Raw genomic sequence first — 17,279 nt, 5'->3', positions numbered from 1 at the left:
GGAGAAGAAACTATATGAGAACATTTGTTTAATATTTTGAGGTAAAAATAAAAACCAAAAAATGTACACAAGATACTTATTAAAGATTGTAAAAAAGCATCAATAAAAATAAACTGTTTTAGGCCTCTTTGAAACGTAGAATAATATTCAGAACTTAGAATAATAAAATATAAAATATATTGCAAAAATAACGTATAAAAAATATCAATATTAAATATTGTACATAAATGTGAAAAAACTACTAACAAATAAAAAAAAAACCGAAAGAAAATTAGTAGATCGCCTAGCTTAACGTAAAAAAAGTCATGGCGAAAGGAGATTCTTCCATTGTAACGTTGCTAGAAGTCATTTCACCAAACCAAACATTGACCATATTATGCCATCAGTTTCTTCTTTCATTTGAATAATAATGCAAGTAAAACGTTTTATTAAAAAATTTGACAATGTAATAATAATAATATTAGATAAATGAAAACTTTATTCAAATGTATTTTGAACATTTTAAGAAAGTTTATAATCTGAATGCTTTTGTCATCTTATTTGTCTTTGTCTGAAGATTTCTAAGAATAAGTTTCCATAATGCTATTAACATTATATATATAAAGCATTATATATATATATATATATATACATATATATATATATATATATATATATATATATATATATATAATATATAATCTTAAAAAATGAAAAATATTGAAATTTTTTGCCCGACTCTTAAAACTTCGAAATAATTGTGTATTAATTTTGTAAATACTTGTTTTTTAAAAATCGCAATAGTGTAAAATACTAAAAAATGCAATTATAAAAAAAATTTTAAAAAAGGTTTTAAGAATCGAAAATATTTGAATCTTTTTGTTTTATGGCTCTAAAATTGTTTTTAAATCTAAAATGTTAAAATTTTTTGAAAAAAATCAAAAGGGTCTCATTGAAAAGCAAAAATTTTTTTATTATAATTTACTGAAACACTTATTTTTTTCTTATTTCTTTCAATAATTTTTTTGAAAAATATCTTTAAAAACAAAAAATGACTACCTTTTTAATGACAATATTTTTATTTTTTCAGGTTGTAGATCCTCAACATTTTCTCTTCTCTCTGCTCGTGTCTCTTGTGTATTATAGTTTTCATGATCATTGATATTCATATCCAAAATATCTCCTTGATTGTTTATAATTAATGATGAACAGGCAGATGTAGTTGCGGCAGGTGTGAGTTCTGTATATGTAGAATGAGGTGTATATGGTGATGTATATGTATAAATTTTTGTAGTGGTATAAATTGATGTGGTCTTTGTGGTTGTAAGTAGGTAGAGGAGGATGTGTCTGTATGTGGAGTTTGTGATTGTGTATGAGTAAGACAGGTTGTATATGGGTATGATGTTTGTGGTTATGTGTATGTGTGTGTGTGTGTGTGTGTGTGTGTGTGTGTGTGTGTGTGTGTGTGTGTATGGGCAATGGTAAATTATTATTGTATGTATCATTAGAAGATTTTGGTTCAAGAACTTCTCTTAATTCCATGATATCATCTTCCATTGAGAATGTTTCATTTCTCTTTTCGTTTTCACTAGAATCAATTGCTTTCCTCTTAGGAGCTTCATCCGAAGATGAAGTAGTCCAATATCGGGTTGGTTTTATAATTGGCCTTTTTGAGCGGTTCATTTTATAATAATATATTCTATAATCAAATATAAATATTATAAAGAATCTTATATATTGTGAGTAGTAAGGAAGGAAAGAAGGAAACGAAAATGAAAAAGGAACGAGGGAGAGAAAGAAAAATGAAGAAAAATAAAAAATTATTGATAATCCTTTCTAGAAAAAAGCATGTCGTCGATACTCAAATCTATCAAAATGTATTGTTAGAGTCTTTTCGCGATGTTGATTGGTTCTCTTTTTGCGTTTACTTCGTGAGTGGCTGTTCTCGCGAAAATTTTGACAGTTGTGTTTATCGAAGGGTTATTAATGCAATATAGTAAAAAAGTTAAAAGTTAAAAATATAGAAGCAAAAAAAGTAAAAAGGTAAATAGCGCGCGTAAAGCATACGTCTGTGTTGTCTAGTATATAGGAAACCTGTAGGAAAAAATTATGCAAAAATTACTACACAAAAAATTGCATACTTTTGTGCATACATTTTTGCAGCTTTTACAAATTTTTATACAAAGTTTTTGCCTTCACAATTTTTCTGCAAAATATTTTGCAGAATTTTATGAATGTTTTCTGAAGTTTTTTGCCTTCAGAAAAAAAAATACATAAAATTCTACAAAATTTTCTACAGAAAAATTCTGAAGGCAAAAACTTTATACAAAAATATATAAAAACTGCAGAAATTCGTGCACAAAATATGCAATTTTCTGTGCAATAATTTTTGCATAATTTTTTCCTATGGGAAATTATACTGCAAATTCTAAAATTTATCATTGTGTATAATGGCGGCGACAACAAATTGAGAATTTTCTTGATAATGTTCCTCATCGCTATCACTCTCATCTGTTGAATTATTATTAAAGAAAGGCATTCTGAAACACTTGAAACGGACTTTATCAATAAGAACTAAAAAAATATTATTACTCAAAAAAGAACACTTAAAAATATGCACTGCTGAAAAAGAGATACCAACATCATAAAATTCATTCACTTCTGAAAATTGTTTTACTACTAAATAATAAGAATGATCAGCGTAAAGAATATTAATAACAGCACAAATAGATCCATCATGCAAAATACAACAATTATTGCGTATATTTAAAGTGAGCAAAATGTCATTAAATATGATTTTACGATATTGACAACATTTCGAAACAAAATCATGAGGAAGAGGACCCAAGTTATGCTCCATAGATGCATGAATAGAAGAATTCATATTATTAAGTTTTACTGTTCCATAAACTTCTATCTCTGCTATTCTATTAAAGATTTGCTGAAGAGTAGAATCAGGTTTTCTACAATATTTTTTAAAAAATAACATTGTTTTCATAAGGAAAAGCAGAGAATGTATCAAGAGGTCCTAATCGTCGTTCATCATTGGTAAGATGAGTAAGACCATAAATATTATAAGAACAAAATGTTGGACCATACAAATTTATACATCTTTTGACAAACTTTTGTAATGCTAAATGTGCAAAGTTTAAATATGTTTCTAACTGTGACACGGAAACTAAAATTCGTATTGTAACGTGTAAAAATAAAAAGTGTTTGTATACTTGGTCTTGAAGAATACCATGTGTTACAAGTGGACCTGTGTACAGAAGGAATTGCCGAAACTCTGTCGCTTTATATTTTGCATAAGCATCAAGAGATCTGGGACGTCTTGCAAATTCAGATGGACAAAATTTTGAAAGTATTTTTAATCGTGTAGATATAAGAGAAATAGATCTTGCAGATAACTTTGACAACCGTGAGAACTTTCCATGTACCCATGCAGATAACAACTTTTTCATGGCCCCAAGACATATCAAATACATATATTCAAAAGGCGAAACCATTCCCATAAGTAACAATGACAATGGACTTTTGCCATCTTTATGATGATCATCATCTAAAAGTGTCACGTATTCTTCATCAGTTGGCAATGGATGAGTAATATCACAGAAAACATAACGTCCTTCATAAAGTACTCCAGAAATTTTGCATTTAGAACATGGTTGATAAGATGTATGGCTTCGATGATAAAGAATAAAAGCACGAGCTGGTGCGTCAGCTATAAAACATCTCAGGCTTACAGGTAATTTTTTTTCTTTAAAAATTACACCTCCATTGACTAATATCCTTTTCATATCTATAACAAACTTTTCAAAAAATGCATTAGGATCATGTGGTTTTGAAGATCCTTTGTATATGCCTATTATTATTGGCTTTGTGTGTCTAACATTTGCAAGTCTACATTGAATTGGCCAAATATGAACAGATCCTGACTTATCTAAGTTACATCCATTGGTATTAAAATCAATTTGTAATTGATTCGGAAGAAATTCGTTTGGAACCGTCAAAATGACTTTAATGATTGCAGATTCTACATTAAAATGAATGTACTCGCCTGGTTCTATTTTGCTCAGATAATGTTATCTCGTGGAGTATGCAAAAGTGTTCGAGCATCTTTTGGTAAGTCATTAAAGCAAGAATGTGTTCGAAGAAATGATAGAAGATTAAGCATATCGGGCAAATTAATGCACTGCGTGTATGTTGTGAACTTGCTCACAATTTGCTGTCATTGTAATTTAACGTGGAACAAAGTTAACATCAGGAGAGCAAATAACCTTCATGAGTTTATAAAATTATAAGTGCATGCATTGAGGAATAATAAACTTGTCACATTGACAGCAATTGTGCATGCATGTTGACAACTTGCCATCAGTTTGTTGAATTGTAATGTAGAATTTTATATAATGTCAGAACAACAGACAGTTTGAGGAAACACCTTGGCTTTAGTTTGATAAAATTAATAGGGAATAAGTGACAGCAAAATGACAACACGTTGCTTTTATTTGGCTATCTGGGTATTAACTTGAACATGAGTCAAATTACTTTGTACGAAACAGGATGCCAATCTTTCTCGAAATGATAACTCTACAGAAGAAGTGCTCACAAAAGATGAAGCATCATCACAAGGATCAAGAATATTATTATCTTGAGTATTAATAATACACGTGTTATTACAAGTTTCGTTTCCGAAATTTGTATTAGAAAAATTAGGAAAAGAACATTCTGCTGGTAATGTATTGAATGTATCTTGAATATTAGTAATTGTTTTACAGTAATTTATCTGTAAATGTTTTACAGAATTTCCTAAATAAACATTATTAGATTGTAAATTATTTTTCACTTCAGAGATAATTCTTTTACGTTGTCTTACGCTAATTTTATGCAAACATTTGCGCGAGATAGAATGTTTTAATGTCGGTTTCATTTTATAGTTACGTGTTAAGGTTAGGTTAGGTTAAAAATTCTTTTTTCCTTGCAAAATTTATAATCGAGTCCTGCATCCAATCTCGATAATATCCAAAGTTCGCAGGTGATTCTTTTAAATAATACTAAAAGCAGCTTTGTAAAAAATATCCTTCGTCACAGTTCAACTCAGTCGATCGCAGTTAACAAGTTAAACGAATAACACAAAACGAATGTCGATTAAAATTGCCGGTCTACAACTAGGATGGTTTTTACCAATACCCTAGTTTACACCGAGCACTTGGTACGCGTATCAAAAATAGTAAATAACTAGTGAATGTGTTTAATCATTGGCTGATCAACTTAAATTCACTACTTGATACACGTACCAAGTGCTCGGTGTAAACTAGGGCAATGACAAGCTCTTCTAAAATGTCAATCATCGGAACGCAGCCCTAGAGTGCATTCTATTTGAGAGTGCACTACTCCATACAGTGCAGCATATGTACATACGTGTATAGGCTTAGGAGATGGCGTGAGCGATTGGCGTGGAGCGCACACATACATTGGTCTGTTCTTTCTAGCTGCACTGTTGCGCCGATGCAATAAGTTAAAGTAAGACAAGTATATTTTTTCTCATTCTAACTTATTGCACCAGTGCAACAGTGCAGATAGAAAGAACAGACCACATGTTTCACGTCCCGCGTTCTGACAGCACAGCCAAATTAGCGCGTAATTTAAAACTCGGGTGCTCGCAAATCACGTACTGGCGTAAAAAACACGATCGGTCTCGCGCTGCCCGTTCACTTAGCGCGAGCCACTACCGTATCTCTTGATACATCAAATCATACGTTATAAAATATTAAAAAGCATAATGTTTTAATATATAATAGCATTAAGATTAAAACAATAAAATAATATTTATCCAACTTCTAATAATAGTTCATATCTGTTCTTTGTAATCTCGTTTATATATGTTAATTAATTATCACTTGTATTGATGCCCATTTATAGTCTCAGATTCTGTAGTTCTGTCTTTCTTCTCATTTTAAATGCATTGTTTATATACACATAAAAAAAGTATCAAACATTTCTGTATTATATATAATATTATGGTATCTAAAATATACCAAAATTACAAAGAAATAAATTGGATCTAAAGTTGATAATACGAATGGCAATAATAAAGACATAATATATTAATTTTGCTACTTACAAACACCATGCTTGATGTTTTGAATAGTTATTATCTGTAATATATTTTATTGTGTGTCACTAATAAGTAATATATAATTCTTTATTTTTATATTACGTATATTTCATTTTAATAGATTATCACGTAGTTAATCACATTTAAAATAATTTTGTATGGACTATATAGACGTCTTGAAGTTTTTATAGTCAGTTATTTATATATAATAACTATTAATTAATATATAATAAACATTTTGGACTGCAGTGCCCAATAAAAATTTTTTTATATAAGAACGTATAAATATATATAATTAATATAATTATATATAAAAAATGTCCATGTATATTTTTTCTATTACATATTAATGTTTGTTTGTATACATAAAAAAATAAGAAATAAAAAATAAACAAAAAGATAATTTTTACATTGTTTCGTAAAAAATTAAGTTTAAAGAAATGGGGAAAATGTCCATAATATAATTATATAAATGTATAGAAAATTATATATTATATAATTTATATATAATAATATAATATTGTATCCCTAGTAGCAAAATACATTGGCAGTATATTGGCCATTATTGGCTAATATTGGTTATATTGGGAATGCATTGGCCAATGTTTTCCTAATGTTTCCCAATGTATATTGGCTCCAAATTAAGATGCAATTAAAATGTCCAATATGAAAAATCGATTGGTTCAATATTGGCCCAATGCTGAACCAATATTAAACCAATATTTCTTCTTAGACAAATTGGCTAAATAAGATGAAGCGTCAATTTTACAATATTAGACCAATATTGGGAATATTGTTTTTATGTTACTTTGCAATTATGCGCCAATGTTTTATGCTACTAGGGATAATATATATATATTTTATAATTGCAATTTTATTTTTTGTAAAGAAAAACAATTCAGAAGTTATTTTTCTAAACATTTTTCAATTATTTTTCTTTTTATTTTTCCTATATCTAATAATATAATATATAATAGACAAAGATTATACAAGAAAAACAAATCTATAGGCAATATCATAAGAAATTATTACATACAATTGCGTTTGCTTTACAACCCTGGCGGAAAAATTTCTACGAAATTCTAAAAAACTACAAAAATTACAAGTGTTCCAATTCTAGCAATTTTTTGTAGTTTTTAGAGAAAAATGCTAGAATTTGAACACTTTTGTAAATATTTGTAGTTTTTTAGAATTTCGTAGAAATTTTTCCGCCAGCGAATAAAATTCAAAAAATTGCGACATGACATTTATAACTATATAAGATAATTTTACATTTTAATTTTGTTAAAATCAGTTGTAATCATGTTATTTTAAGGATGACAAATCATTTACACTGGAACCCCTCGTTAGCGTACTCCGCGTTAGCGGAAACTATCCCCTCCATATGCACTCGGCCCACATGAGTAACGTGTGTGGGGGATAGCAATGAGCAATGCAGTCGCGTATTTCACGGAGTGAAACCAAGCAATAGGAGATAACCCCGCGTTAGCGGACGAAAGCCCCGAACAGTCCGCTAACGCGGGGTTCCAGTGTATAATACGTGTTGTATTATTATTGCCATCACGAAATGACAGCTTACCATGCTCTGTTTCTGCTGCGTTTCTGCTGTCACATGAGAGCACATACAAGTTCGATTTTTGATGGTTTTTTGTTGTTACACAATGACAGCAGGCTGTGTTGCATTTTAGTGAACTTTCTGCTAATAAGTTGTGCTAGTAACGCAATGTTCTAATTCTGCTCTTTTTCTGCTGCTTAGCTCTGCTTAGCTCTGCTCAATTTTTGTAGCATTTCTGTAGTTACATCCCCAGTGAACAATATGTTGTCAAAAAGATCTCTAAAAGATATCTTGTTTCTGAAAATGATAACATAAAGAGACTTCTAAAAGATAACATAATGATGTCAGAATGTTAACCAATGCGCCGTTTTTTGAGAACAGAAAGATATCATAAAACTGATATCTAAAAGATTTCTTAAATCAGATATCTAAAAAATTTCTCAAATCGGATATCTAAAAGATTTCTTAAATTGGATATTTTTAAACTGCAACTAAAGATAAAAAAATAAAATAAAAATTTATTTTTTTTTAATTATTTTTATCAACAGTAACATACTAAATTTAAGACAAATTTTTATTGATTAATTAAATTTAAATTAAATTATTTTATTTTATTCTTATTTGCCGCTGGTAGGTTTGAACCCGGAACCTTAGGATGACGAACCTTGTACTCTATCTGCTACGCCAATTTGACTTATCGATATGGGTTCTTGTTATTGTCTTATACAATATAATACCAATATGTTATAAACTGACGCAATTATATTATTTTTTATAAAAGCAATTAAATTTTGCAAAACATTAGAAATAAATAGCATTAATTTATTTACTTATTAATTTCATATTGTTAAATTTATCTTTTTCCATAGCCTTAATAATTTAATTAATGGAAATTGTGATCTATTTTTAGCATTAATAGTTTGAAGCGTTCAAATGGTTAATTAGATGGTTTTTATTATTCTGTTTTTGTTTAGTACATGATAAATTTAGATTTTGTGCATTTTTTGAGCACAGTAATTGTAGGCAAACTGTTATTTTTGAAAACATTATCTTTATGATAATTTTTAAATAATATCAAATGGATTTATCATTCAAGATATTATAATGTTATCTAATTTATGAGTCAACTACAACGCGCATGGACGGCTCAAAAATCGGACAGCATTGTGATATCTTTTATGAGACATCAAGCTGATATCACTTAGCTAATGTTATAAGGATAACATTTTCAAGAAACTTAAATGAGACTCTTCAATCAGATATCTCAAAGACCTCTTAGTGTTGTCTGATTTCTGAGTCAACTACGACGCGCATGGACGACTCAAAAATCGGACAGCATTGTGATATCTTTTATGAGATATCAAGCTGATATCATTTAACTGATGTCATAAGGATAACATTTTCAAGAAACTTAAGTAAGACTCTTCAATGAGATATCTTAAAGACCTCTCTTAGTAGACGTCTCTGGTAAATGTTACCATTTTGACATCATTTCCAAGATATCTAAATGTTTTCTTAAAAAAGTTCTCTTAAAGTTTTCATTCTGACAAGCGTGTTGTCTGGGTCGTATGCATATTGTGTTTGATTTTTGCCGCGGTTCTGCCGATATTAACTGAAACTGCAGACCCTGCTAAGATTCTGTTGCTATTCTGCTGGCACAGTATGCCCCGCACAATTTGCAAAACGTGCTCTTAGCAGACTTGGTTATCTGGGACATGCACGCCCGCATGTTATGTATATGCATACACTGAGAGAAAAAAATACTAAATTCAAATAAATATTTCTTTAAATAGTGCCAATAACATATTGTTGCGTGCGTCGCCCGGTATACTCCGCGACCGCGACTCAGCTGTTCGAAGACGGATCAATACTATTGATTTCCTGGACCGAGCGTTGTCAGCTGACGAACGCTTGACGACGCGTATAAACAACGAGTCGAATTTCGGTCTCGAGCCTTGTCGGACGCGTAAATAAAGCTGCTTGGTTTTACAGTTATAAAAGTGTCTTTCATTTCCGCGGCGCGCACGTTACATTTTGGGGGCTCGTCCGCTTGTCGGACCTTAAGGAACGCGCGCGGATCTAGTGATAAGTGCGCGGAGTGAACAGACGAGAAGAAACGGAGAATTCAAAGATGTCCATTCCCCGTTCTCCTATCGTGACTCGATCCCACGCCATAGAGAATGTCAGCTCAGATGCACGGGATTTGGAGCGGGAGACGGAAGGGAGGCGCGCCGAGATTTCTGGACTTTCTTCGACTGCTGTCGCTCCGGAGTTCCAGATTCTGATGGAGGAGCTTCGGCGGATGCGCGAGGAACAAGCGCAGCAGCAGCGGGAATTCTTAGAGACGCTGCGACAGCTACAGTTTCCTCAAGGGATTGACGCCCAGCTAAGTCTTCCCAATAATATTCCCGTGACCGGGAACGTTGGCGACGTGACGCGAGTTTTGGGCGCGGGCGGGGAAACGTTTGGTGAAACGCGGCCGATCGTCGGACTAAAATTAAAGCCCAATACCTACGATGGGACGGCTCCGTTGCGCGAGGTCCTCGCTCAATTTTCGCTTATCGCAAGTGCGAATCGTTGGAGCGAGTCTGAGAAGGCGGTGGTTCTTGCTTCCTATTTGCGGGGGAGGGCGCGTTCACTTTTGGACTCGTTTCCGGCTGACGAGGGCTCCATTTCGTTTGCGGAGCTCAAGTCGAAGTTAGAACTTCGATTCGGGGAAAGTGAGCTCGCGCAAAATTTTTATATGCAGTTCACGAATCGGAAGCAAGGGGCGGGGAAAGATTTCGCGACGTTAGGCGCGGATTTGGAGCGCCTATCGCATAAAGCGTATCCCGAGTGCTCGTACGAAGTGCGCGACAAAATTTCTTGTTCGCAGTTTATTGCTGCGCTGTCGGACGGGTCTGTCAAACGCTTCCTTCAAGTTGAAGGGGTGACGTCTTTACGGGTAGCGGTTGAGCGCGCGAAGATGTTAAAATCTTTTAATTTAAATAGCTTTTCGGAAAAATACAAAATGGGGGGTTTATTCTAATTTTACCACCGTTTTGAAGTTAATTTTAGTTCATGTTTTTGTGTTTTTGTTCTGTTCGTTTTCTTATGTGTTTCAGTTGCTCTTCGGAGAGCAGTTTCTTTTTTAAAGAAGGGCGGACGAAGAGGGATCTCTTTCGGAAGGAGGTCGCTGCTTGTAGGGAAGAAGACTGCCTCATCCACGGTTTTTGACCGTGGTTTTCCCGTGGAACTTAGGGCAAATGCCGAGGCAGAGGACGGGGAGCTTTTTAAAGCGTTGGGTCCACGGAGATAAATTCCCCCTCCGATCCTGAAAAGAGAAGAAAGAAGTGCACAAGATCCGACGTCGAAGGACAGTGTCGCAAGGGGAGTGGAGCACGGGGACGCGGGAGGATTCGGGAGATCCTGCGTGAGAGCTGGATGAGCTCAGCGTGAGAGGATGCCCGTGGTAGTCCTTGCAGGGGGCGAAGAACTTCGGTGGACGTGGCTCGGGAACCCGTTGCAGCAGCTCGGGAAGAGCAGGAAATCGTCCGGGTACCGAGGGAGTCTTCTGCGGAAAGCGCTAAAACTGTTCCCCTGATTGTCGGGACGACAATCTAGAAGAAGGGGGGCAGTGTTGCGTGCGTCGCCCGGTATACTCCGCGACCGCGACTCAGCTGTTCGAAGACGGATCAATACTATTGATTTCCTGGACCGAGCGTTGTCAGCTGACGAGCGCTTGACGACGCGTATAAACAACGAGTCGAATTTCGGTCTCGAGCCTTGTTGGACGCGTAAATAAAGCTGCTTGGTTTTACAGTTATAAAAGTGTCTTTCATTTCCGCGGCGCGCACGTTACAATATTTTATAAAAAATCAATAATATTTATTTAAAACAAGTAATAGTTTTCTATAATTTAGAAAATATTACTTGTTTGAAATAAATGTTATTGATTTTCTATAAAATATGTGATTAGAACTATTCAAAGAAATATTTAGTTGAATCTAGCTTTTTTTCTCAGTGTAGAAATACATGCTTTAAAAATATAAAAAGTAAGATTATTTTCTTCAAAAAATGATCTAAAGTAGAAGATACATTTTGTTAATTTATTATATTAATATAATTTATATAAAAATGATTTTATAAAATTATTTTAATAATGTTAGAAAGGGCCATGAACAATTTAAGATAGGATTGCGAAAAATGTAAATTCCAAATTTTCCTGCAAAGAAATTCTTAAAAGAGCAATAAATTAACAATTGTTACCTGCAAGCTTTACAGGATGAGTGATTCGACCTTCACTCGGGACAAAAGAAGATTCAGAACGAGATGTTGCCCAAGAACCAGCACCTTTTTTCTTTACTTGATATTTAATATTTTTTACTTTATCAGGAAGTTTCTCTGACGCATTTCTATATTTACCAACTGGTGCACAGTAATACGATTCCTGCATTTTAGACAAAATAAAAAACATTGAGAACACAAAAAATAAATGAAATTTTATAACAAATTTTTTCGTTTTTAAAATTTACCTTAGTTTCACATAGGAACAATTCACACAGCTTAGTTGCTGCTGTATTGTACTTTAAAGATGTCGGTCTATTTAAAAAAAAGAAGATAATATTCAAATTATTTTCACAAACAAGTTGTTTTTATTTCGTGGAAACAACTTAGGAAATAAATATTTACAAGTAATTCAGCTGAAGAATGGCATTGGCTACAGCTTCAGTAATAGCTGATCTATCCAAATCGGTGAGCATTCCCTTTTTTTCAAAATTCTGAAAAGCAGCATTACTTTTTAAGGAGTGATTTTTCAAAAGTTTTTCAAAATCCTAGACATAAAAATATAAAAAGTAAAAATATATAAAAAGTGTATAATATATCACAATAAAGTAAATACCCAGGTAGCAAGGTCCACTGGACGTCAATAATTCGTCATTCAAGGTCGCGGACGTCATGTTACCAAATTAAGACGTAATAGTAACGTCATTTTTTGACCTATTAATTACGTCAGTCATTTATCCATCCTACAACGTATTTTCGACGTCATATTCTTGACTAATTAATAACGTCAGTTAATTGACCATTTTACGACGTATTAATAAGATTTTATTAGTGACTAATTACTGACGTTAACTATAATTATTTGTAATAATTGACGATTTGACCTAAAATAACGAATTATTGAGGTCCAGTGGATGATACCTTGCTACCTATAACTATTAATCATTATTTAAAGATTGGCTACCCACGTAGCAAGCTCACGTCATTTTGACGTCCCAAAATGGTCATTTACTGACTATTCTTGACGTCACGAAATGACGCCTTTATGACGTTAAAATGACGGTCAAATGTCACAAATTCCTGACGTCATGAAATGTACCGTATTTTGACGTCATAGAATGACGTGAACAATATGTTGTCAAAAAGATCTCTAAAAGATATCCTGTTTCTGAAAATGATAACATAAAGAGACTTCTAAAAGATAACATAATGTCAGAATGTTAACCAATGCGTCGTTTTTTGAGAACAGAAAGATATCATGAAACTAATATCTAAGAGATTTCTTAAATCGGATATTTTTAAACTGCAACTAGAGATAAAAAAATAAAATAAAAATTTCTTTTTTTTATTTATTATTCTTATCAACAGTGCATACTAAATTTGGGACAAATTTTTATTAATTAATTAAATTTAAATTATATTTTATTTTTTTAACTGGTAAATTTTTATTATTTGAGTCAAAAGCTTTTTCAATTATTTATATGATTTCAAAATTTTAAGTAAAAACTTTTTAATAAAATAATTTTTTTTAAGCAAGGACTTAAACTGAAATTATATTAACAAAGTTAATTTACCGGTTAATTAATAAAATAACTAATTCTATAAAACAAATAATTAGAAAATTATTTAGCTATATGCTCTTTTGAAGCTGAATAGTGTAATTATATTTTAAGAGAATGTATTGTTACGTGCGAGCTCGCGTGTGTGAACGCGAGCTTTATTCAGAAAAATCAATATATCGATTTCCCTCGTCAGCTGACGGATGTCACTTCGTTTTGAAGTTGTTTGTTTGTTTTGTTTTGGTTTTCGATTTTGAGCTGTCAAGCCGAGAGTTACCGCTTTCTTGTGCTTTTAATTAACCACTTTCTTAAACGAAACGAGTTGCCTTATTTCGTGTGCGGGCGAGTGCTCGGGAGTGCGCGAGCGTGTGCGAGTGCGCGGCGCGGAAAGCGTTACAGTATTTTATTTTTTTAAAAAGCATTACATTTTACTATAATAAAATACATTTTAAAAAATAATTTTAAAGAATTTGCTAAAGATCCAATTTTAATAAACATCTATTGTTATAATTTGTTTTGTTTAATTGTAGGCATCAATATCTTACCAAAAAAATTTCTTGATCAAATATTTCAGTTATTTCAGACACTTCAGATATTCGACTTTCAGATCTTTCAGATGCTTCTGATATATTAGATGATAATTTAGATATGTCAGAAAGAGGTACAGATTCTATTATTACTGGTGTATCATTTGTAATTGATACCGAAGAAGATTTGTTAGAAATCTGCAAAAAAATTAACAAGTCAAAATTATGAATTTTATTTAAGTATGATCCTCTATATTAACTTCAAATTAGTAGATCTGTTACGAGCGTCGCCCGGTATACTCCGCGACTGCGACTCAGCTGTTCCGAAGCCGATCGATGTATTGATTTTTACGGAGAGCGTTGTCAGTTGTCACGCTCTTGGCAACGCTTGTCAACAAGCGAGTTGAATCTCGGTCTCGAGCATTGTAGGACATGTTTGTAATCGCTTGGAATAAAGCTTCGTTTTAAAGTTCTTAAGTGTCTTTCATTTCCGCGGCACGCACGTTACAGATCCATGTGTTATGCATTCTTGCAGTGCAGTAATGATTCAAGAGCCCATATATTAATAGTTTATTTCATTCATTAATGGTGATGCAAATAAATTATTCCCAAAATAGACCTCTCCTTGTATAATAAGCACACTTACTAGACGTTTCCAACTGGAAAGGAAACCTGCTCGCAATCCTATGTGAGGAATTAATTCTTTGATTAATTCTTCATTTAGAGCGAGTAGTCTCTTTATGTTTATTAATTTTTGACCTAGGAAAACAAGACAAAAGTAACTAATACTTGTAACATGCAACAGTTTTCGCATAACCAAATAAAACACAATATTTTAAAGCACATCCAATAGTGCAAAGATGAAAAAATAAAGTATGAGAAAACAAAAGCCACTGAATAAAAAAACATACAATTTTACGTACATAAAAAATCATATACATATGCACAGATAAGAAAGCACGTATAAAAAAAATTTGACGTTATTTTGATTTTAACATGTAATGTATATAATATATTATAATTCTAAAATTAAATTAAAAAACCATTGATTCTAAATTTTATTATTTATTGGAATCATTGTAAAATTGTTGTAAAATTGACGCCTAAAATAAATGTTATTTTGCTATAATTGTAATATTAATGAGAATCATTTTAGCACAATTATTGCTGAATACATTTTCAAAACTATTATTTTACAATAACTATTGTAAAGCTGCCTTATCTGAGCTTATTGTTAGCATTTTGGCTATTATGTATGTGTGTTTAGATTTAGGTATTATACAACAGAAAGGTTAAAAAAAGGGAAAAAAAAGCGTTTGAATATATTACAGGTAGTTAAATTAAATTAGATGAAAAATTATAATACATGATGAATAATTTTAGACTTTAAGTAGTAAAAAATTATTATTACAAACTTCAATCAGACATATTAAAAAGAAATTTTAAAAAATGTATATATTTCAAGTATTTCATACTTACTTATAAATATTTCCATCAAGTCATTTAAATCTTCTTTTTTCAAGCCATTCAATCAGTTCGTGATCCATTTTTGGAAGACAAAAATGCAGGATACTCTGCGTCCTTTTCGTGTCTCAGGTCAAAGAATAATTGATAATATACAAGAAACGAATAGGTACTGAGTATGTACCGACGTAAACACTATGTGCGCACGGCTCTCGCTGTTACGTGTGAGATGCACGTAACGTGAGAGATAGATCGCACTGGTATTTAAAGTATTTTATTCTAACGTTTTACAGACTTTCGTCTAACTTCTAGTGGTTTAGTACAGAGACTGACTCTAATCATCAAGAGGGATCCTTATATTAAAGTCGGAATAAGTTAGCATCGTCCAATCATAGGAAGTGCTCGTAAGGCGGAAATAGCTATTGGTTGATTTCTTAAAAAGGAGAGAATTTGATAATTGATATCTATGTCATAAAGAATAGTTTAAGTGGGATGCAGGATGTTTACAGGACGAGGAAACAGACAAATATTAAGTTTAAAAAGACCGTAGATAGAAAAGGTTATCAATAAGTAAGGATCTGGTATGACACATCGGGATAGTTTTAAGACATAGTTTGTACAGGGTGATTAGATAGAAATATTTTAAAGAAAAGAATTTTTATCGTGTCTAGGCACGTAACATCGCGCGTGATCGCGCGTGTATAAAAAATTGATCGCCTTTTTTTCATGTCGCGTTTCTTTGTGACAAATCAAGAACCCACGTTGACGATGTAATGCTCGCAATATATATATTTTATAATTGGGTTATTAATCGAACGTATATACTGACTGCTCGACAATACCACAAATAAGCACTGAGCGCACGTACCGACCATAGACTTATTAGAATAGACTACTCATGAGGGTAGTGAGGGTATCCGTCACTAAGAAAAGAATAACTGACTTTAACTTGGGTTACTATTTCTTTCTAATGCAGAATAGTGGGGAAGCATAGCGACCAATAACGGTGTCAGAGTATGCACGCTACGCATACTATGACAACACGCTCACGCTCTGACACCATTATTGGTCACTATGCTTCCCCACTATTCTGCATTAGAAAGAAATAGCAACCCAAGTTAACGACAGTTATCCTTTCCCAGTGACGGATACCCCTACTACCGTTTTTTCACCTCAAAAGCAGTCTATTCTAGTAAGTCTATGGTACCGACACGTATTATGTACGTATTACCTTGGATCCTCATGCAGACAACGGCGCTTTGATACCGAGCGCTAATTGATCAAAAACGAGTGATAGTGGTAATATTTACCATCACCACCCGTTTTTCACTAATTAGCGCTCGGTGTCAAAGCGCCGTTGTCTGCATGAGAATCCAGGGTTACGCACTACACACTGTGCTCAATGCGTGGACCATGGACACGCACCGGCAGAAATGGTGTCCCGTACGTTCAGCGTGGGGCGATCACGCACACACGCGAAGCGCCGTACATGTTACTGGGCGCGCGGAGGAACTGGGGAGATGGGAGAGGAGCGAAAAAAGTGGGGATCGCGCCGGTGTTGCATCCTTTACCAACGTCGCACGTTGAAGAAGGATAGAGCTAAGATGAGTAAGAAGACGTGATACCAACTCGATGATGTCCCAATATCCGTTTCACTCGCACTCTACTAATATTATACACATACCAATATCGTCTCTCACTCGCCAATACTCATGCTTTCCTTTTCTTTTAAGAGGCGGCTATCCGAGTGCACGAAACGTCGACATTAATTATAATTAATTGGGATAAACGTGAATTTTTTTCTTTCTATGTAT

General features: G+C 33.0%; 2 protein-coding genes and 1 long non-coding RNA gene across 13 annotated transcripts in view; all 3 read right to left on the bottom strand.

Moving 5' to 3' along the window:
• The window catches only part of LOC105833243, an 80,125-nt gene extending 75,465 nt beyond the window's left edge, over window positions 1-4,660 (bottom strand). For 8 of the 9 annotated variants that reach the window (XR_004963769.1, XR_004963768.1, XR_004963770.1 and 5 more), the window contains exon 1: window positions 4,525-4,660. This is a non-coding gene — a long non-coding RNA (uncharacterized LOC105833243). The remainder of the gene's footprint in view (window positions 1-4,524) is intronic. The other variant, XR_004963771.1, reaches the window with a different exon arrangement.
• LOC105837331 (fasciclin-1) overlaps window positions 1-17,279 on the bottom strand; it is a 412,374-nt gene that overhangs the window by 390,952 nt on the left and 4,143 nt on the right. The window contains exon 1 of one of the 3 annotated variants that reach the window (XM_036288708.1): window positions 5,398-5,476. The exons of the other annotated variants lie outside the window; for them this stretch is intronic. Within the exon in view, the coding sequence (XP_036144601.1) occupies window positions 5,398-5,451 (54 nt within the window). The 5' untranslated portion in view covers window positions 5,452-5,476. Of the gene's footprint in view, window positions 1-5,397; window positions 5,477-17,279 lie in introns of those variants that run through there. 3 annotated transcript variants of the gene reach the window in all.
• LOC105835600 lies at window positions 11,722-15,465 on the bottom strand. Its single transcript, XM_012679047.3, has 4 exons — window positions 14,020-15,465; window positions 12,321-12,409; window positions 12,164-12,230; window positions 11,722-12,078 (listed from the first exon to the last, which is right to left on the bottom strand). Exons 2-4 carry the CDS (start codon window positions 12,389-12,391, stop codon window positions 11,884-11,886), a joined length of 333 nt encoding a protein of 110 aa, XP_012534501.1. The 5' UTR covers window positions 12,392-12,409; window positions 14,020-15,465; the 3' UTR covers window positions 11,722-11,883.

This window comes from Monomorium pharaonis, chromosome 6 (assembly GCF_013373865.1).
Source record: "Monomorium pharaonis isolate MP-MQ-018 chromosome 6, ASM1337386v2, whole genome shotgun sequence".
Lineage (NCBI taxonomy): Eukaryota > Metazoa > Arthropoda > Insecta > Hymenoptera > Formicidae > Monomorium > Monomorium pharaonis.
The sequence above is the reverse complement of the archived record's forward strand: the minus strand, read 5'-3'. Positions and strand labels throughout refer to the sequence as shown.